The 22,518-nt window shown below is 33.3% G+C and overlaps 2 protein-coding genes across 3 annotated transcripts; one reads left to right on the top strand and one right to left on the bottom strand.

The window, feature by feature from the left end:
• The first annotated feature begins 837 nt into the window (after positions 1-837).
• Positions 838-9,136, top strand: LOC115718902 (peptide-N(4)-(N-acetyl-beta-glucosaminyl)asparagine amidase). 2 transcript variants are annotated; one of them, XM_030647712.2, is made up of 17 exons: positions 839-977; positions 1,053-1,106; positions 1,203-1,382; positions 1,468-1,560; positions 1,734-1,820; positions 1,999-2,081; positions 2,291-2,404; positions 2,896-2,950; positions 3,036-3,122; positions 3,350-3,405; positions 3,501-3,560; positions 3,682-3,769; positions 3,891-4,634; positions 4,725-4,785; positions 4,945-5,047; positions 8,535-8,669; positions 8,781-9,136. In XM_030647712.2, the coding sequence occupies exons 1-17, from the start codon at positions 900-902 to the stop codon at positions 8,863-8,865; spliced, it is 2,163 nt and encodes a 720-aa protein (XP_030503572.2). In that variant the 5' UTR covers positions 839-899; the 3' UTR covers positions 8,866-9,136. The 2 variants fall into 2 exon arrangements, with proteins under 2 accessions (XP_060966432.1, XP_030503572.2); XM_061110449.1 differs by lacking the exon at positions 8,781-9,136 and having other exon boundaries at positions 838-977; positions 8,519-8,635.
• Positions 9,137-13,441: 4,305 nt separating this feature from the next.
• Positions 13,442-16,170, bottom strand: LOC115718582 (PITH domain-containing protein At3g04780). The gene is made up of 8 exons (XM_030647392.2): positions 15,959-16,170; positions 15,673-15,759; positions 14,891-15,014; positions 14,428-14,476; positions 14,284-14,341; positions 14,122-14,168; positions 13,960-14,037; positions 13,442-13,750 (listed from the first exon to the last, which is right to left on the bottom strand). The coding sequence occupies exons 1-8, from the start codon at positions 15,995-15,997 to the stop codon at positions 13,699-13,701; spliced, it is 534 nt and encodes a 177-aa protein (XP_030503252.1). The 5' UTR covers positions 15,998-16,170; the 3' UTR covers positions 13,442-13,698.
• Between the last annotated feature and the right edge of the window lie 6,348 nt (positions 16,171-22,518).

The following is a 22,518-nucleotide window of genomic DNA, read 5'->3' on the forward strand; positions in this document are numbered from 1 at the left end:
CAAGAGAATGATTTCGTGAGAATCAAAATTGAGGTCCCTTTACAAGTGACTCCACTCCCCTTATATAAGTTTTCATCTATGATTTACAATCTCTTAATCACAGGAGCACCTTCCTATAACTATGGTCGGGTTAGGTTTAAAATACAAAAGTCACATTTCAAAATAAATATCTAAAAAATGATAAAAGATGAATGTGTCTTTCAAGTAATGTTGGTGAGTCGTGAGAGACATGTGTCGAGGTGAGGCCCCTCTATTGGGCTGAGATGATGGAAGCGTGAGGCCCCCTTTGAGCCGAGACGACATGAGGAGGTGAGGACCCCCATTTGGTCCGAGATGATGGAGGTGTGAGGATTTGCTTCCTTAGTCCAAGGTGAGGAGGTACCAATGAGAGTGGTGATGAGACTTTCCTTTTTGGTCCAAGGTGAGGGCGTTACAAGGAGATTGGTGAGGAGACTTTCATTTTTTGTCCAAGGTGAGGAGGTACCAAGGAGACGCCTCCTTGGTCTCAAATGCCATGAGGAGGTGAGGAACCCCATTTAGGCCGAGACAGTGACGCACAAGTAATTTTTTTTTTCTTTAATTTTGTCAATACAGACTCTGTTATTGTCTTAAACATGACATATATAAGAACTAATTTTTAGTTTATTGGGTTTAGACATAAACATATACTATTAGTTACGCCTAAATATTTTTTTAATAAATTTTAAACAGAGTTAGTAGTAACTAAATTGGAAAAAAATTATACTTTTACTTATTACTTATGTCGCTAAAAATAAACATTAAATTTATATATAAATCTAAAATTTTAGGTAATTATACCTTTATTTATCCTAAATAAATATACATTTATAAGTTATATAAATGGTGACTTAATTATATACAGAGCAGATACACAAAAAATGGTGGAGCGGAAGTTTCTAGTTCGCCACAATAGCTCAGACTTCGCTGTCGACTACGACACTGACGACGGCTTTGAAGTAGGTCTTTTCAATTTCTCTCACTTAATTTCTCTTCTCTCTCTCTCTCTCTCTCTAATATGGAAGTGTTTGCAGGTTTTCAAATTCCAGCTTTACTCCCTCACTCTTCTCCCACCTGAAGACCAAAAGGTCTCCAATTCCAATTTGCTATCTCATCTTTTTTATCTGTTCTTGTCAAATTTGTATGTGTACAGTAGGTGAAATTGATGTTATGTGATTGAATAGATTATCGGAATTGATGATGATCACATGGTCTCCAACGATTCCGATCTCGTTACCGTTTCGGAGAAACTCCGATTGGTTTCGATAATTGAGGATCACAAAGAAGAAGAGAATGGAGAATCAAGTACTGGAAATGAAACTGATTTCCTTAAATCCGATGAGGAATTGGCTCGAAAGTTGCAGGTTCAGCTGTCTGTTTTTTGCTTGAAATAAAAGGTTTTTAGAAATATTCTGATAATAATATTTTCGAAATGGTTTTGCTTTACAGGCGGAGGACGAGGCACTTTTGTTGTATGTTGTGGCTGAAAATAACGAAATTTTTGAGCAAAGAGGTCGGCCTTATATCGAGCAAGTTCGCCTGGTAATGCTTTACGTACTTTGGCTGGTTTTTGGGTTTGATAGAATGTTGTGAAACTAATCTGAATTTGAATAAATGCATAAACTAAAAGTTTTACTAAAATTATTACCAGCAATCAAACATGGATTCGTTTAAGTTTTTCTTTTCCATTTGAGTTTGTTGTTTGTTTTGCTTAGTACGAGGACCCAATGCGCCAGGAGGTTGCTCGACAATCAGTCCCTATAGATGAGCTCCAGGAGAAAGCGTTGGTTTCTTTGGCAAAGGTGAGAGAACCACAATTTATATTAGGAATCTTAACTTTCTATAAGAGTGTATAGATGTAAGAACATGACTTACTTTATTTGTTGCCAATCGGTTTTGATTTAGAAATTCATGATAAAAAATAATAGCAAGCCAAAAATAGCTGCTGGATATTTGTTTATATATATTATCATGTCATAGGAGGGTGAATTTAATCCGTCTAAAGCAGAAAAAGATCACGCTTTCCTGCTCGAGCTTCTTTTCTGGTTCAAGCGATCCTTCAGGTGTGTTAACTTTGTTATTTGAAATGTTAATGATTACAAATTACAAGTTACAAGTTTCTTTATCAAATTTAATGCCAAAGACTAGCTAACCTTGTTACAATTGTTTTTGCTGTTGCTAAGCATATCAGTTATCATTTTAGTTTGGTATGATACTATTATTATTTTACAAGCTCTTTATCTTCTGTTTCTCCATGGTGTGATTGTTGTAGTTGGGTTAATGCACCTCCTTGCGATAGTTGTGGCAAGGAAACCATAAGCCAAGGTATGGCTGCTGCACTTCCTTCTGAACTTCGTTATGGAGGTTCTCGAGTTGAAATTTATAGGTAAAACTTACTGAGAAAATAGTTTTTTTTTTCCTGAGTTTTACTTTTACTTATTGAGTTTTTGCTACTTTCTTAGTATTTTTTATCTTCAAAAGGTAACGTATCTCTGTTTTACATGTTGTAAGGTTGACCAAAATTTAAGTCAATTATATGATTTGTGGATATCTTGATAGGTCTCATAAATCATTCCCTGGGTCTGTCTTTTCATTTATTTTTTTTATACTTGTGTTCTTGTATGTGAACTGGAAACGAACCCTCCCATTGTCTTACATGTATTTCATTTTATATAATGCTTTGCAGCTACTTTATAAGAACCATGATTCAGTAACATTGTATTTTACCCCGATTGCCGAATTTTAGCTATATGTTGTGTGTTATACTTTTCACAATGGGAAGTTTGCGTCTTACTTTTCAGCTGATAGAAGCATTTCTTTGGTTATGGTTTTTAAAAATGGATGCTTATTATTGCATGTGCTTCTTAATATTCTCAGATGCAAATTTTGTTCAATGATCACCCGCTTCCCACGCTACAATGATCCATTGAAGGTATATATGTATCTATATTTGAGCACTTTTAAGGTTTGTAATACACAAGCTCAGTCTTCTTTTTTTTTTTTCATGATCAATGCAGCTTATAGAAACAAGAAGGGGACGTTGTGGGGAGTGGGCCAATTGCTTCACATTTTATTGTCGAGCTTTTGGATATGAATCCCGTTTGGTTAGTTATTATATTGGAAATTCATCCATTACAATTAAACTTTTGAGAAACAAATCAATGCTTTAGTACTCTTATCCCTTTATGCGATGGGATGCAACAGACAAAATATGTGATAAACAATACTTTGTATTTATCTCCTGTCACAAGCACTTATATGTCTGTTATCATGGCCAATGCCATAGTGGTATTGTCATGTGATTTGTGTTTGTTTATGATCATTCGGACAGATTTTGGATTTCACTGATCATGTTTGGACAGAGTGCTTTTCACCATTTTTTGGGAGGTAACTCGTTAAAGGATATATGCGTTTTTTTTTTTGGAACTATATCTGTGAGATTTTCCGTATTTAATTTTTGGTCTTGATTCTATATTGAACAGATGGATGCATCTTGACCCTTGTGAAGGAGTGTACGACAAACCATTGTTATATGAGAATGGGTATGTTTTCCAAACTTAATAATTTCTAAAGAGAAACTTATGAATTATCTCATCAGTTTTTCTCTTGTTGCTGCATTTTCTATTGCTGCTTTCCAACTATCAATATTTTTCTTTGTGGAAGGTGGAACAAGAAATTAAATTATGTAATTGCCATTGCAAAAGACGGTTTATGTGATGTCACCAAACGTTACACAAGGAAGTGGCATGAGGTAAATAGTGTCTACAAAAGTATTATATATTCAAATAGTTGCTTAGATTAAAAGGAAAAAGAAGAAGATTATAAGCAACTCTTACCAGAGGCATACTGTTAAATTGAATCATTATCTGTAGGTTCTAACTCGACGAATTATTACCACGGAGTCTGGATTGACAAGTGTCCTCAATAAGATAACAACAGAATGTCGAAGTGGTTTTTCATCTGAAGTTATCTCTGCACTTAAAGACCGTGATGAGAAGGAAAGACAAACACTTGAAAGAGATTTATATTCTACAAATAATGCCTCAATCTCATTACCTGGAAGACTAAGTGGTGATAAGGAATGGCGGAAGTTGAGATCAGAAATTGGTTCTGATTCCTTGAGTTGCTTTTGTTGTCCAGTTCGAATATGCGTAGATGAGCATGTGACTAGAGTTTATGATGCATTTCTTCCACTCTTTTCTTATTTTGTTAAGGAAGAACTTCCTCAGTCAGTAGTTCTTGAACTGCTTGGCTTTGTTAAAGACATTATCAAAGATCTCCAAAAATCTCCTTTTAGAACTAGGAATGTCTCGCTACATTTGAATAGTAGCCAATCATTTGTGCGTCAAGCACTGCCATTTTTGAATGAGTTACTTAATGCTCTCTCACTTGAAAAGGTTGACACAGATGGGAATGTGGATATTTGTTTAGCCGACAATCCTGTTAAAACCTCTCTAGCTCTTCTTGTAGCCTTGGATGCTTTCGATTACACCATACATAATCTCAAGAATTGTGAAAAGTTGAGTAAAGCTTCTCTCGCATTGCCTCTGTTGAAATTAAGTAGAATACATTCTGGTTCAGTTCTCGCGAGTGGTGAAGAACTTCCCTTCGGAATTGTGAGTTGTATTTTGCTTGTTTATGTGCTTGCATCTTTATAGTTTATCTTAATTTTTACCCTCTTAAGAAATTTACTTCATAAATTTCAGGCCACTTCTGCATTTGATGGAATGCGAACAACTAAATGGGAAGAATCAAATGGTGCTCGAGGTATTATTTTAGACCAAATGAAATTGTGGTCCTTTATTCAAGTATATTGATTTGAAATAGTAAAAAGGTTATAGTATGATCTATCCATTGCTGCTTTGATTTCTAAATTGATTTATTCTTTTCAATACTTTGTAACTTTTCTTATTTATGACCATATAGGTTGTTGGCTTGTATATAAGGTGTCAGACAACCTAATGCACAAACTTGTGGCCTATGAGTTAATGTCAGCCAATGATGCACCAGAAAGGGATCCAATGGATTGGTATGTAGTCTCTAACCACTTAGAGAACTTTTCTCTTGGTCGTTCCTTGTTTTATTTCTTTTATTTCGATAGGTCTAATTAGTTTAACTAGTTCGATGATAAGTTATCCTTAACTAATAATGAGGGTAAATAGGTTATTGTAATGGGGTATTGAGATAGAATTTGTAAGAGAGCATTGTTCTTAGAGTTGGGAGAGTACTAGGTCTCTCGAATACCCAGATATCAATTCAATACAATATTTTCTCTTATTTTCCTATTTCTATCTATTGTTCTTGTTATTCTTAGCTATTTGGTAGAAAATTCCTATCAAATGGTATCAGAGCTTGATCTTGTGACCTCTGTCATGGTGCTACCGCTCTTCAATGGAGATGACCCGTATGGCTGGGTTCTTCGCATAGAAGAATATTTTCAGGCTTATTGGACCCCAGAAAGCAAGAAGGTAGTTGTGGCTCAAGCGTGTTTGGAGGGTGTTGCTTGGAGATGGTTTCAAGCAGTGGAAGAACTAGATCCAATCGAAAATTGGTTGGAATGTCGTATCACGTTATTCAGCTGGTGCCCGAAAATCGCAAACGATCCTTTCGATGAATTAATGGCTCTCCGATATGATAAATTCAGTGCTGGAGTTTTTGATTCGGTTCATTTCGATTGCAGCAACACTGTCAGATATCCCCGAAACCTTCCTTTATGATACATATTGGGACTCTTCCAATGGAGGTGAAGAAGGTGCATGAATATAAGCTGAGAACGCTCCCCGATGTCGTCGCCAAGGCGTTTTACATTGAAGGACAACTGAGGTTTCAATATCAAACTAGCACATAGGAGGAAGAGTTGCAGAATGATAGGAAACGACCCTGTTGATCTTCTTGTTTCTCCAACGATACAGGGGGAAATTAAGGGATCAAATCATGGCTATCAATCGGAGAAGCTCTTTGAAAAAGAAGTAGAGAATATAACAAGCCATCATCGATCCATTCCAGCGACGAAGCTTGCCTCGCCGGAGATGATCGTACTGTCGGTGCTGGTAACGACGCCAGTATTGGGGACGATGTCGGTGTTGTACAACGAGAAGGTGAGCCAGTGTATTCCTCTTAAAATTCGTCAAACTCGGCAAGGGAAGCGATGTGGCATGAACGCAATCTTCTGCTATTGTTAATGGAGGCTCACAAGCTCTTTGATTGTGGAAAGCACGACCAGCGAGTCGTCGATGCCGTTAATAATGGACAACGATTTCTGATCTCAATTTGGGGTCGAGTACATTACCGACCTTACACCACGATATGGACAGCTCACCAGTGTTGAAGAAGACATGCGTCTCGTTGGAGAACTTCGGTTGGAGAACATTGAAGGAAAACTAAGAGAAGCCACTCCTGTGTGATCCTATTAGTCCTGATTGTGGGGGAGCTGCGTTCATGGTGGAGACATGTGGGCTTGGTTTTTTGAAATCCTACCTTGGGCCCAATTCTTGCTATTCAGATCTGGCCTAAAAGAGTATAAATGGATCCCTTAATGTTTTCTTTATTTAATGGAGCAAAAAAATCCTATCAAGTATGGCCTAAACCCAACTTATTACACAATTTTAAGGGGGCCCACTTAAGCAAGTGATGGGCCGGTCCAATGGGACTCAGGTAGAGTCCATTCAAACTTCTCTGTCCCACATAAAACTCAAGCTTGCTCTGACAACCGTTGTCTCCAACTCCGACGTTCAAGAATGGAGGAGACACGACTTCCACCTTACACAAGCAAACTACATAGAGCAGAGATGGCCAAGCCTGTTCCGACTTCACATTTGGTCCTGCCTATTGTGCATGTTTCATCGTACTCATCTCAACATGTACTTGGCATTCTGAACTTTTTCAGGCAGCCATATGAGGGTGATGGGTAGATGAACAAGTCTCTGGTGCTTTCCACCGTGCTCTGCCAACGAGTGTTCCAGCCTTCCTCTGAGGGCATTCTATTAAATGGGTAAACTCTTCACCTTTGGTGGGCTTCACTGAATTTGATTGCTGCCACACACAGAGCAATTCTGTTGTGAACTTTTGGCCTTGAGAGAAGCTATGGGAAATTTGTGTGGAAATGAGCCAATCATCTTTAAAAGGGCTAAGGAATAGCAACAGGGTTTAATTAACATTTTAATTCAAGATCAGTTTTCTATCCTCCTAACAATGTTTGCTGAGTTTTTTTCTCTCATTTCCATCTTATTGGTGGGACGGGTGGGAGAGAAAGCACCAACTAGATGCATTATACACTGAAGTTGCTTTTTTGAAGCACAACTATCAATTTTTGGTGTGTAATTCTTCTCTTTCATTCCTAGGGGCTAATTGTTTTTGGGTTTTCAACTGGGGTAAGACAATGAATCCTTGACATAATTAGATTTTTGCAGACTCAGTTTTTAGTCTTTTTCTTCTCGCCGAAGCACCCTTCGCAGCCACAGCGGTGGCTGTCCTTCCACTTGTTTTGCACACACAGGGAGGAACCATTAAATTGCTCAGTTGGTTTTTTTTAATCGAAGTCGACTCATTGAGGAGTGGTGTCTCTCTCCTAGCTTGAACACCATACATTTGTTGGCTTGGTTCTTCGTCAGAGAATGTCCAAGAGGCGCAGTTGAAGACTTCATGCTGTTCACCTTGAGGACAAGGTGAATTTCAGGCAACTGGTAGGGGTGTTCGCGGTGCGGGTGGTGCGGTTTCTGACTATATTTTCAAACTAAGCTGTACATGCAGTTTTTTTAAATTTCTCAAACCGCACCCGCACTGCGAAACTAAAAACCTGCGGAAACCGTACCGCAAAAAATGGTGCGGTGCGGTGTTGTTTTTGCGGTTTGAACTATCACCAATAATTAAACTATCACAAATATAACAAAGCTTGAGCAACACTTATCAAATATACCATAAGGCTTGAAAATAAATATGGAAAAAAAAAAATTAAGTTTCAATAATACAATAATTAGTGGCTTTGGGTTGAACATTTACATATTAGACCTAAATAAATATAAAAATTGATATTTATATAATGTGCGGTGTGGTTTGAACTGCATATTAACATTTCAAAATCACAAACCGCACCGCGCAGTTTAGGAAAAATTTAAACCGCGACCGCATTGCAAAAAATTTTAAACCGTATTTTTTTTTTGCAGTGCGAGCAGTTTGAGCAGTTTGATAAACACTCCTAGCGGCTGATATTGTTAGGCCTTAGGGTACTAAATAATGAGGGTAAATGGGTCATTGTATTGGGGTATTGATGTGGTATATATAGGAGGGTATATTAGAAAGGGTTGAGGGTGTGAATGAATTTGTAAGAGAGCATTGCTCTTGGAGTTGGGAGAGTACTGGGTCTCTTGAATACCCCGATATCAATACAATATTTTTATCAACTGTTCTTGTTATTCTTAGCTATTTGATAGAAAATTCCTATCAAAAATTTCATTTTTTCATGTTCAATGTCATTATTTCTTGACTGATTGATCATATTAAGCGTACATATTGTTTAGGGTTCTTGAGGGAAGTGATGATGGAGGGTCCAATTGGCATCTATTGGATAAACAAACTTCACAAATTTTCACTGAGCGATTCCAGCGTCGGACATACAAGATTGCATCTCCGGGTCCACAGTTAAATGCGTTCAGGTATTCATAGTAATGAAGTATTGTTCGCTCCTTTTGAATTGAATTGAAATAGGTGCTGCCAAATATTTGTAAAGTTCTTGTCATTGATGGTTTAATTTGTGGATTTTGCAGGTTTAGATTCCTGGCAGTTAGAGACTCTCATTCAAATTCACGGCTGCAGATTGGTAGCATTGACCTCTATTCGAGAGGCGATTGATGGGAATTACACTCTTAAATTAAAAAAGATAAAAGCACACACGACACACCTCTCTATGTTATTGATCATGCAAATAGTGGCTTTAGTGTTCATTGGTAATAAGTTCAAGGCCTACGGACAAATCTAGTTGAAATAATTTTAGTTTATTTTTTTTTTCAAACATGAATATCTATGTATAGCAAAAACAAAACAAAACAAAAAAAAAAATGATTGTGTTCCTTAAAATATAGCTAAGTTTCTGTCGATAAAAAAGGACAGTTGACAAATATCACTCGAGTGGTGCTTCTTTAGAAACTAAAAACATTGATTAGTTATACAAGTATAACATGAAGTGTGCGTTTTATGATAGGTAAATGAAATTTGATTTCAATTTTTAATTAAGGGCGTGTTTGGAAACACACTTGAGAATTGGAATTGGATGTAACTGAAGGTAATTACACGGTTTGGTGTGATTATCTCACCACATAATTACATAGTAATTTTGTAACTAGAGATAATTGGGAGATTTCAATTACTCTCTCTAGTTCTCATGCTCACTTTAGTAGAATTACATACCAAAAAGAAATTCAATTATTTTAATTAACAAATATGTTTTTTAATTATTTTTAATTGTGTATTGACTTTCCCTTTCCTGGATCACTCATCTGTACATGTCAATACACCTATACAACCTAGTTATTTTATATATTCCCTCTCTTAACCAACAAAAAAATATGATCAACTTATTTTCTCAAATCGACCTACTTATGCCATTTGCCAGAAAAAAAAATCTATTCCATCTCCTATTTTTCATTTTGATCTCCTCTTATATCTATACAGGTTAACCTTTCATATTTTTTTTCTTTTTCTTATGTACACAATTTTATTATTTATTTTATGTGTGATGCTATTTTATAATATTTTTTAGAAGATTTGAAAAACTATCCATAAAAATCTCTAAAATTATTTCCCTAAATCTATACCTATTAAAATTGCCTATATATGACTGCATTTGATTTTTTCCCATAACACCCCTCCCATTTGAAAAACAAATCCCAAACAAAAATAAAAAAAATTCTCTCTCTCCCTCTCGGTGACCACGCACCACCATCTCTCTCCCTCTCGCTGACCACGCCGCCCTACCACACCCGGCCACCGACGACCACCCACCACCACCGACAGCAGCCTCCGACCACCGTCCGACCACGCACGACCCAGCCCAGTCCCCCTCTCTCGGAGTCGGACCCAGCCCTCTCTCTCTTTCAAACCGAAAAAAAAAAAGAACCCAAGGGTCCGATGGTCGGACCAGGGGTCCGATAGGGGTCCGAACCATCGGACCCATGGTCCGACCATCGGCCCAGTCGGACGCAGCCACCATCTTTCTTCCTCTCTTTCAAATCGAAAAAAAAGAACTCAGGGGTCCAATGGTCGGACCATGGGTCCGATGGTTCGGACCCATGGTCCGACCATCGGACCCCTGGGTTCTTTTTTTTCGGTTTGAAAGAGAGAGAGGGGGCTGGGTCCGACTCCGAGAGAGGGGGCTGGGCTGGGTCGTGCGTGGTCGGACGGTGGTCGGAGGCTGCTGTCGGTGGTGGTGGGTGGTCGTCGGTGGCCGGGCGTGGTAGGGCGGCGTGGTTAGCGAGAGGGAGAGAGATGGTGGTGCGTGGTCACCGAGAGGGAGAGAGAGAATTTTTTATTTTTGTATGGGATTTGTTTTTCTAATGGGAGGGGTGTTATGGGAAAAAATCAAATGTAGTCATATATGGGCAATTTTAATAGGTATAGATTTAGAGAAATAATTTTAGAGATTTTTATGGATAGTTTTTCAAATTTTCCTATTTTTTTGAGTGCATTTTATCTTGTAAAAAAAATAAATGATATGAATATATGAAATTAATTTTTAATTAAAATAGGAATGACTAATATTCAAACTTCTATGGCTGGAGAACCGTACACCAAATGGAAGGAAAGTGAAGATGAACATTTTATTATTTTTACTAAACCAGTTAATTATGAAAGACACAACAAGGGGGCTTAACCACTGAGGGATGGCAAGGGTATAAAAAGAAATGAATTTATTGTATAGAGATAAATTAGATAAGACTAAAATAAAAAATAGGATGAGAACTTTGAAAAAAAAAAACTTATGCTACCATGAAGAGAATGCTACTAAATAGTGGCTTTGGGTGGGATGAAGAAAATTGAAAAGTCACTGTTGAGGATGACGTATGGGTGCAATATCTTATGGTGATTGTAGAAGCCAAAATTGGGCTCAGGCTCAATGTCACATGCAATGTTTCTAAAGAATGCTCAAACAAGATTGGGTTGGACTATTTGACTAGTTATGACGGTACAATCAGCATACCAAGCCCAACAAGTCCAAAATGATACAGTCAAGTCAAACATTAACATTAACCATGACCTAACATTGAGCTCACGATGATCTGACCCGTATACGAGATTGAGTCTTATCACTCATCTAATGATCTCTAAAGTTATCAGTCAAACTGGCCACGCAAATAACGATCTCCCTGATCAAGTGGGAGAGGAGCGCTTCACAAGGGGGTGAGCGGTCATGAGTAATGTCTTTCTATGGACGCCTATAAGAGCCACTCTCAGTCGCTGAGAGAGGCACATGAATCTGAGTCATCCCAATTCTCACTTATTGTTCACTCTCTCATTCTCTCTAAAACTACAAACTTATTTTCACAGTCAAGATATGTGGTAACTTAGTTCAGTCATTTATTATCATCTTTTTTATTACATTGTTAACAAGCTTGCTGACTTGACCGTCGGAGTCCCTTCGGTCGGTACCATCTCGGTGTCCCAAGGTTTCCCAGTTACTCTCTTATTTGTTCTACAAGTTGTTGGTGCCCGCGTACGATCATCTTCGATTGATTGTGGATTTTAACATCTACATTGAGTAACTATTTTTCTTGTTTAAGGATAAAGGAGAATAGGTACATGTTCCTAATTATTACTATTATTTTTGTGATAGGCTCATCCAAAAGATGCTCAATATAGGATTAAGGGCTAGTCTATTCGTGCTTACGTGTCATGCTTTTTGTGCTTCTCGTGGCATGTTCTGCTTAAGGATATACTTTTCGTGTCGTGTCGTGCCAATTTGTAGTATCATGTCGTGTCGTGCTCATGGCCGTCTTTTTTTATGTTTAGTCGTGCTCATGCTTTTCGAACTTGTGCCAATTTTTTCTCGTGTGAAAAAAACTCAACGCGTATTTATAACACTATTCGCAAGTGAAATTAAAATTATAAAAGCTTCCAAGAAGAATTGAAGAAATAGATTATAAAGGATTGTAACAATTTGAACAATATTGATTTTGATTCCCATTAAGATGAAGAACTAGATTTTGGGCCAACACAAGATGACAACCAATATATGTTTACTATTAGAGATGGAATAGCTCAAAAAAATATGAATACAAGAGAAATTAAATAGACTTAAGACTATAAAGGGAAAAAAATTATTTGGTGTTGTGAAGTTTTTTTAGTTTTGCTAGCTCTGGCGCCAACTATTAATAATAGAAAGGTATTTTTTAAATGTGATGTGTTATTTGAAGATGTTAGAGTTTTATTGCCTAAATTTTCAGATGCAGTTTTGTTCCATGTGGCTCGCGATAAGAATTTTACAGCTCGTGGTTTGACAAAATATGCTCTTCGGTTAGACGATGAGCTATCTTAATTCAAGGAGATTCCACTGCCGATTGTGGTTTGTTTCCTTATTAATCATGTGTGACTCTATTCACCACATAAAAAAAATAGACTCAAAACTACGAAGGAAAAAAAGTTATTTGGGCAAAACATCTTTGAGGCTTCTTTTTTTTTTTCTTTCTGAAAACACCTCTAAGGCTTCTTTGAGTAAGATGAGATTTGTTTATATTTTAAATAGGCTAATTAGGATTTTTACCTCTCCAACTTTGACATGTACCAAATCATGACCTCTGAACTTTTCTGGCTGTTAAAAATTCTCCTAAACTATTAAAATTGTTAGATTTAAGGACTTTTTTTCTAATTTCATTTAATTTTACTATTTTAGTGATTGTTTATATACTAAATCATGCTTCCCAGACTTTGATATCTACCAAATTATGTCCCTCGAACTTTTACATGTACTAAATCCTGTCTTTTGAACTTTCATCCATGTTAGACTTTTTTTTTAACTAAAATTGGATAAAAATCTTTAAAATCCAACAATCGCAATAGTTCAGAAGACATTTTAAACGACTTTAAAAGTTCAAGAACATAATTTAGTGTATGTCAAAATTTAAGAGTAAAAATCCAAATTAGCCTCTTAAATATTTATTGCAAACTAATGTATACAATTAAACATGAAGAAAAAAAAAGTCACATGCAATGTGTAATTACACACAAATAATGTGTAGTTCTTTTTTCAGCATACTAATTTAATTACACAGCTGTCAAACACAACCTCAGTAGTTTTAATAGCTTTTTTATTTCTTTCAACCTTGCATTTTCCCAGGGAAGAAAACCTTGGAATTTGAATTACATTTTACTCAATATTTTAAAATTATTAGATTAATGGTAGAAAAACTATTCTAAAGTCTATAGTCATTAAGAATGAAATAAAAATGATTTTTTGTCATTCCATCAATCCTTTCTCTCCAGAATAAAATGAGGCAAATAACAAACCACAAAGTAGGCTTAACCAGAAATTCTGGGGGCAATAATTGGTTATAAAAAAGCAACTTGAATTCACATGAAAGTTATTATATTGCAAATTGCAATTTCAATCAAAAAAATTTGAAAAAGCAAAGTGAAAATCAACAATAGTTCCAGTAATCCAAATTGTTGTATCCACCCATCTAATTCATTTCTTTAGTGGCCATCCTCAATCTTCTTCAAACCCTTCATGTCTGTCGTTTCCACCCTGGATGACAAGCAAAACGACACAAAGATCATTCAGTCTACCTCTACAATATAATACAGCCTTTTTTTATATATATATGGGACTGACATTTACTACTTGAGACCAAAAAACATGATGAACTCTATCACAAGTGAGGTTAGCTCAGATAGCTGACAGTAACGAAGTTGCAAGAATACAAATGAGGAAGAAAATAAAATATAACAACTTACGTTGTGCCATAGAGACAGATTTTTTGGACTTTTGTAACTTCAGAATCAGATTGATTGTCCTCAATAAATATTGTCAAGCTGATACAAATACAATGTATGAATACTTGCAAGTAATAACAGGAATTAAGAATTAAAAGAGAGGATAAGGAAAAACTAGCATACCTGCGAACGTTCTGAAACTTAACATACTTCAAAACAACTGGTTTTCCCTGCAGCAACACATAATGCATGCAAGTTATAACATAAAACCTTCATTAACATATGGTAAAAATGTCTTAAACAAAACAAGTTAATTTTACTCAAATTATAAGTAGGAAGTACTACCGTAAGACTATCAGGGGACAAAACGGCAGTGTCACTTGGTGGGTAGTCATTGACATTGCTGACAAAATTAAAAAGACATGTAAGTGCTTGAATTTTGATTATTTCTATTGAGAACCAGAACTGTTAGTATTCCTACAAATTTACCTGAACCCCATGTGCTCCTTGTTTGAAAAAAGTTTTACAGTCTTGGGACCTGTAAGTCAATCCCTCTATGTCAAATACAAACAAATGATCAAGTTCATCACTAAATGGCTAAAAGTGTTTTAGTCATGACTTGTATGAGAAAAATATATCGGGGTCTCATTACATAATTCAAAGGTGTGTGTGACTGGGTTTCATGGAAAAACTTGAGGCAGTGTTAAAGACACTCTATTGTTAGGAAATAAATTACCAAAGATTATCCATATATTTTGTTTTATTATGCACAGTGAAAAGAAGCCTTTGTTTTAATTTATGTAACCCTTGTAAGTGAAACTAGAGATAAATAAGGATATGGTTCCCAGTAAGAGGGGAGCAAATAACTAGAAAGGAAAACAGTAACATAAAAGAACTAAAGGTATGCAATGCATTCATGAATACTTGTATTTTAAAGACTATTAATTTGTACCTTCCTCTTCAGGTCCCTTGATGGCAAAAGAATGCAATTTCACCACTTGATTAAAAGGAATGTAAATCAGAAGCTGCTCATCTGCATCACTCTCCAGATTCAAACCATCATCTTCTCTGTAACCCTACATAATCGTTGAACGAAGAAGCCAAGAATAATTTCATTACCTTAGTCTTACTCCCCATGTTTTATACAGCAGAAAATAGAAAAAGAAAGAAAAAAATTGTGCATTAACATTTCATAATTAGTGTACAACTTCATAGAAAAAAAAATTATCCACTTACTTACAAAAGGAATGATAGCAAAACACTTAACTAATCTTGTGCATTAACATTTCACAAAAAATAAAGGTATTAGGTAATTTAAAGTAATATTAATATTCACTAACTCGGAGTAACAAGCTTAGGTAACTCAGTTTCTTATTCCAGAGTAGCATATTCGAAGTCAATAAAGGGAAAGAATTATAAAATCAAAGAGATCTTCCCCAAACCCCTCCTTCAGAATAAGACCACCAAAATACCTTGGTAATTGGTATCAAATATCAAATACAGATTTTGGAACATTCAAACATAATAACAAGCATAATTCAGCGACCCCACATAACTAGAAAAGAGGCAAATACAAGAGTACAAACAATAACAACGGAAAAAGTTTTTAAAGAAAAAATTAAAATCCTACCTTGGATTTTATGGTTTTTGAAAGTATTTCAATAAAAGCACAAGAGAGATACCCAGATCAAGGCCCCTGAATTATATTTACAATAGAAAACACCCAAAACTTACCTGCTTGAGAGCGTTTGCAAGAGAGTGACTCGTGCTTTGGTTGAGGCATTCAACCCCAGACCAGTCAATGAAGTCCACCAGATCAACCTGATCATTACAAAATCCATCGTTAGAAACAACAAACCTCCACACCACAGACCCTTGGTTACTAACTAAGCCTATAACTTGGGAATCTGAGAAAAGGGTCTTCACCCTCAAATACCCAGTTGAAAAAATTTCAAGTTCTCTTCATATTTTTCTTTAGTATTTTATTTTTCAAAAAAGAAAAAGGTTTGGGTTTACTTACTTGGCTTCTTGGAATTGCAGTAGCCGATTCCGCAGACATGATTAATGATAAAAACGAAAGGTGAACTTGGTAGAGAGGATGAAGGAAGAGTAGAGAACGATAGAAAGTAAAGAAATAATGAAATGGAACCAAATGTGTACATATACAATACAACTGGGCAATCTCCTCAAAAGATGCTTTCTTGTGTACCCGACATTGTGAAACGGCGCCGTTGTACCAGCAAATTTAATTTTAAATTTAAATTTGATTTTTTTTTGGGATTTTTCATTTTTACCATCCAAAATAATTTTCTTTCTATTTTTACACTAGAATAAAAAAAATCGTATAAAAACTCCTATTACATATCTTCCATTAGTATTATTTATTCTTTTATTAATTCTTGTTATAAAATAATATAAAATAATACAAAGTAGATGAGAAGAAAGAAGAAGAAGATGAAGAGAGAAAGAGAAAGTGAATCATGAGAATTTCTGAGTTGTTTATTCCAATGGGGTGAACCCCTATTTATACAAATACAAGAGTGAGATATTAAGAAACTAAGAAAAAGAGAAACTAAGGAAAAGAGGAATGTTCATTACAATTCATGGTAATAAATAAAAGATTTGGACATCCACATAATTATTAATATTTATAACACTCCCCCTTGGATGTCCATAATAACTGCCTTATTAAAAATCTTGCTGAAAACTTGATCAAAAGAAAAAGAGTATAGTGTAAACTAACTCCCCCTCATTTAGGCATTTGTGGAGATCTTCTAATTGACGAATTTCGATCTTGTCTGCCGTCTTCTCAAATGTTGATGTTGGTAATAACTTTGTGAATAAGTTTGTAAGATTGACACTTGATTGAATATGTTGAACACCAATATGCATTTTCTTGAAGCGTATAAAGAAGAATTTCGTGGAATGTGTTCTAACTCTATCTCCTTCAATGTACCTCATTTTAGTTGAACGATGCAAGCAGTATTATCCATAGAGAATTGCTTGGGTTGATACTTCTTTATTGAGTGCAATTCATATGTTTCCCGAATATGCTATGTCAATGATCTCACTCACACACATTCTCTACTTGTTTCATAAAATGCAAGTATGTTAACATGATTTATAGTTGCCTCGTTAAAAACCTTGCCAGAAAAACCCAGTGGGACAAAATTTGAGCTAGGGAAAAAGAGTACAATATATATTTCATATTCATAACTATTTGTAAGTTGCCTCGTTAAAAACCTTGCCAGGAAAACCCATTGGGACAAAACCTGAACTAAGGGAAAAAGAGTGCAACATGAATATGTCTCCCCCTCATGCACATATGATCCATAATTCCTTTGGTGATAATATATCTCATAAGATTATTGTTATCACTTTTAAAATATCACCATATATAATCTTTGATCATATAATTTCTATAACTCTTCCAGAGTATGTATGGACTTCTAAAGTATAGATAAGGGGTTCGTGGAACATTAGTCTTTATCCAACTAATTGTATCATTCATGTGTGTACACAACTTTGTTCATACGAAAATTTAAAATTTCAAGTAGATATGAACATAACACATTAATGGTACTATAAATTTTCATTTGTGACAATGATGGTACTCCAAGACCATATATTTATACCATCTTGTTTTATGATCTTAATTTCCATATCAAATGATCATATATCTATAATTCTTGATACATATGAAGTACTTCAGGACTTCAATACTAATGAACAAACTTTATACATTAATATTTCTCGAAATACAAAAGAAATAAAAGTTTGTTCTTCAATTAATCAAAAACTCTTCAAGAGTCTATCACAACGTATAATTTACGTATTTATATTGCATAGACAACCATAGATATTTTTCAAATAATAATTTACTTACATGTCTTTATTTCATACAAAGATCTTTGTCATATAGTGCGCGCGACTTTGAACTTATATCACTTAAGACATGTATTAAATTCTTCTAGAATTTTTAGATAAGGCTTATTTCAAATTCTCACTATATTAGGAGCTCCAAATAAATAACCTTTTGTTGCAACATTTATGTGACGCTTATAAATCCTTATAAAATATATTCTAGGCTATAATCAAATTATGATTATATTTTCTCAATATTAAAGCCTTACTTCAATCAATCTCATGTCTATGCAAACTTTGTACAACAATTCATTATGTACAAATACATATATGCAAATTTCTCATTAGAAATATTTATTTGCACACCCTACAGGTCTTACTTCACTTTATGTGAGTAAATTTGCCTGGATTGCGTCATAATATTTTGGCCAAAAATCAAAATGTATGTCGATGATTCTCGACAAATCTAATACCATGATCCTTGCTATCTCATGTTAGTTTATTGCATATGCAAACACTCAATATTTATTGTCGACAAAAATTTCAATAAATGATGATTTCCTCCCATATTGACATAACTTATAGAGATCTCTTTAAATTACATATTTTTCAAATATGTTTATCATTTATAGGTACCTATATAGAATCACTTCAGGGATTCAATTATGATCAAATGTGTTATGTCTAACTTCTCTTGGGAGTCTTTTCGAGTACCGTTTTCATCACGGTTATCATTGTAATACTTTATAACAATAAGGTATCTCCATGAGTACCTCTAGATTTAACAACTTCAGGGCAAATCAAATGAACATTTATTAATAATTTCTACATTGTTCATTTACGCTTCAGGCGTTTTCAACTCATTCTATCTCAACTTTAAATAATATTGATTTGTAGTTGGTATATATCATTTTGAACTATATTGTTCTTATATACTTTGTGCAAGGATCATTTTTCAAAAATTATCATCGATCCCAACTGCTTCTCTCCCCCTGATCGAGAGAATTTTTAAAAATTGTGATATCTAATAATATTAATATACCTGTAGGGATTTCAGTATATCACAATGAATCAATATTTGTTTAAACTCATATATACTATATGACATTGAACTTCAGGTTCAATAAACTTCAGTTTCAAGTTCAATCCTTATGAACTTAATTCATTTCTAAGAATGAGTCATACGTGTATAATTGGAAATACATAAATTTACACATTTTGTAAATGCATGATTATATAATCTTATCACATCGATAAGAAACTATGCAATAAAAATCTAACAATAGCTCAAGATTGTTAAGGAAATATAATTTAAATATTTTCTATGTGCAAATATATGCACATTCTTCTTTTGAGCCTTATAAATTAACAATGAGAAGAATATTCTAGTTCTTCAACAAAATTTAGTTAAATTCTTTGACAATTTATTGCATATGATTGATCATGTGAAAATAATTCAATTCATGAACTTCAGGTTCACTATAATTTGTATTTCAATGAAACTTTCAAAATGTAATGTAAATTCATTACAACATAATCATTACAAGTTTCATTTTTATATACACGAATAATATAATTATATTATTCTCCAAAACATATACACTCTTCAGGAGTCACTATTATGTTTATCAAACTTTATATTTCTTCAGGAATCACTATCATCAATTCAATGATGTGTATAATTTAAAAGATACATGACAACTTCATCATGTTATTGTAATGGTCAAATAGATATAACCATAATATATCATTCATTTTTCCTGGTATCTTTTTAACAAGTCGTCTAATTTATTAATAGACTATTCATCAGTCTAATTATCATGACTTGATATATTATATTTAAATGTACAACCAGTACATATAATAAGTTATTTCTTATCACTTTCATAACTAGATAAAAAGTTACACATCTAGGTACATACAAAGACATTTTACTACTCAAAGTAGCAATTGTACGTAAGACTTCTTCAGGAAGCTTTTCAACTAATCATTTTGTGATTCCTTATCACTTTGATTATATTAGATCACTAACAAATATTAGCAAATTATATATCCACTTTTGGGAATATGCAAACTGAATTATATAGTAACTATATATATACATATCCTGTACTAACAATAGTTTGAAACTATTGATTTCAAGAAATAATAAAATATGTATATATTAATTTACTTTTGGCATTGCCAATATATGTGAAATCTATATTCTTTGAAATAGAATTTCATGTCTATTCATTCTCTTTAGGGAATGATATTTAAATATTCTAAATGTACAATAAATTTGTACAATTCACATTCTATTCAGTAATCAAATATACTTTTATCTTGATTGTAAGTGTGTCTGTACTACAGGTACGCGACTACTATTATTCAATTCCACACATGATATATAGATTTCATGCACTTTGTGTGGTATCTCATCTTTTGGTTGTTTCCACTTTCTTCTGGAAATATATGAGTAGTAAACATTATTGTATTCACTTCAAGGAATGACATTGAACAAGTAGAACATTATTATAAATTTCTTAAAAATTTATTACTTGTTCATCCATAAAAAATATAAGAAATTATTCAACAATTTCTTTTACGATATTTCAAAGAATATATGAATGCAATTTTTGCATAGTCTCCAAGATGTATGCAAAATTTAATCTTTAATATATGTCAGATTCAATAATTTCCAACATTGCAAGTACTAACAATGTATAATAACATGACTAATACGAGGAATCTTTAAAAGTAATTGACTTCAATTCGTATCATTCTCTACAGGGAATGATGAACAATAAATACATGCCTCATGTATTTAAATAACATTAGTCATGCTCGTTGTTATTCTTATACTTTGATGTTTCAATGCAATTTTCTTAACATTCTTTTTGGATATTCAAAACCCACTATAAAATTGCATCAATAATAATCATTTTTAATGATTCTTTAGTTGTATTCACATTAATACAATCATTTTTTTTTTGACAAATATAAAACATTTACTTCAGGAAATGTTTGTCAAAATCTATATCGATATTAGATTACTTTTCATTGTCCTCAAAGAATACAAGAACATATATATAAATATGTATTCATCTCTTTCATTATATATCCATCAACTATATAATGAATATTACGTTTGCATAATCTTCAGGATATATGCAAGATTTTATTGAGGACGCGTAATCATCAGGATATATGCAATATTTTATCGAGGATGCATAATCTTCAGGATATATACAATTTTTTTATCGATGATGCATAATCTTCAGAATATATGCAATATTTTATCGATGATGCATAATCTTTAGGATATATATGCTATATTTTATCGATAATACATAACCTTTTGGATATATGTATAATTTATATAGATTTTCTCTATCATATCATAAGCACACATATATTGTAAATATTATGAATGATAAGAACATTATATATATATATGAAATCAATAATAAATATATAAAAACATATACATACATATATAATATATAGATAAAAATAAAATAAAAAAAAAAGATCATTGAAATTGTTTCAGTCAGATGAGTATATATATAAATATATATTTAGTGTATCGTGATTTTGAAACAATTCAAGAACTTTAACAAAATACTTACATTGGGTCTTAGGCAGAGACTCATGCTTGAAGCTTGGGCAGAGACTCGTGCTGATAACGTGTTATAAAATAATATAAAATAATACAAAGTAGATGAGAAGAAAGAAGAAGAAGATGAAGAGAGAAAGAGAAAGTGAATCATGAGAATTTTTGAGTTGTTTATTCCAATGGGGTGAACCCCTATTTATAGAAATACAAGAGTGAGATATTAAGAAACTAAGAAAAAGAGAAACTAAGGAAAAGAGGAATGTTCATGGTAATAAATAAAAGATTTGGACATCCACATAATTATTAATATTTATAACAATTCTTTCTTTCTCTTAATTTTTTATTCCATTAATAAATATTAATATTAACTAATTAAGAAAAATTCAATAAAACTTTTATAATGTATAAATTAATATATTCTTATTAATTAAATATATATATATATAAACATTATACAAATTAAATTCTTTATATGTTATATTATATGCTGAATTTATTTTAAAAAATATAATTTATAGTATATATCTATTTTTCTTTTTTAAAAAATATATCCGAAAACAAAACTATTTAACCTCTATAAAAAAATTAAATAAAAATAACTTCTATTTTTTTTAGAAAACATAAAAATAACTAAATCTTATTTTTCAAATATATGTATCTTCTTAAATTATAAGTATCGTATAATCTTTTTTTATAGCATCACATTTTTTTAAATCTTTCTTCCATTCCATTTATGGAACAAAAAATATTAATGTAGCGTTTCCTTCAACAATAATCTTTAATTGTATTGAAATAATAAGATGTAGTTTGAATAATAAAAATACATAATTGTGGAGTTATTTTATGTGCACGAGATGGTAAGTCAACATCCAATTGAGAGTGTCCATGAAACCGTGAAATAGTATCTCCTATACTTTCATATTATACTAATATCTTGATAGTTGTAAATTGATAAAACTAAACAAATTATGTTACAAATTACAATTTATTTATTTACTTTAGGTACAATACAAGTAAAATATAGTTGTAACAATGACTTTAAATGTAATAAAAATTCACTATAACAAATTCGCTAATTATCGGCGGACAAAATCTGCTGCTAATAATGGTGTTATTAG

Source organism: Cannabis sativa, chromosome 2, assembly GCF_029168945.1.
Source record: "Cannabis sativa cultivar Pink pepper isolate KNU-18-1 chromosome 2, ASM2916894v1, whole genome shotgun sequence".
NCBI classification, from domain to species: domain Eukaryota; kingdom Viridiplantae; phylum Streptophyta; class Magnoliopsida; order Rosales; family Cannabaceae; genus Cannabis; species Cannabis sativa.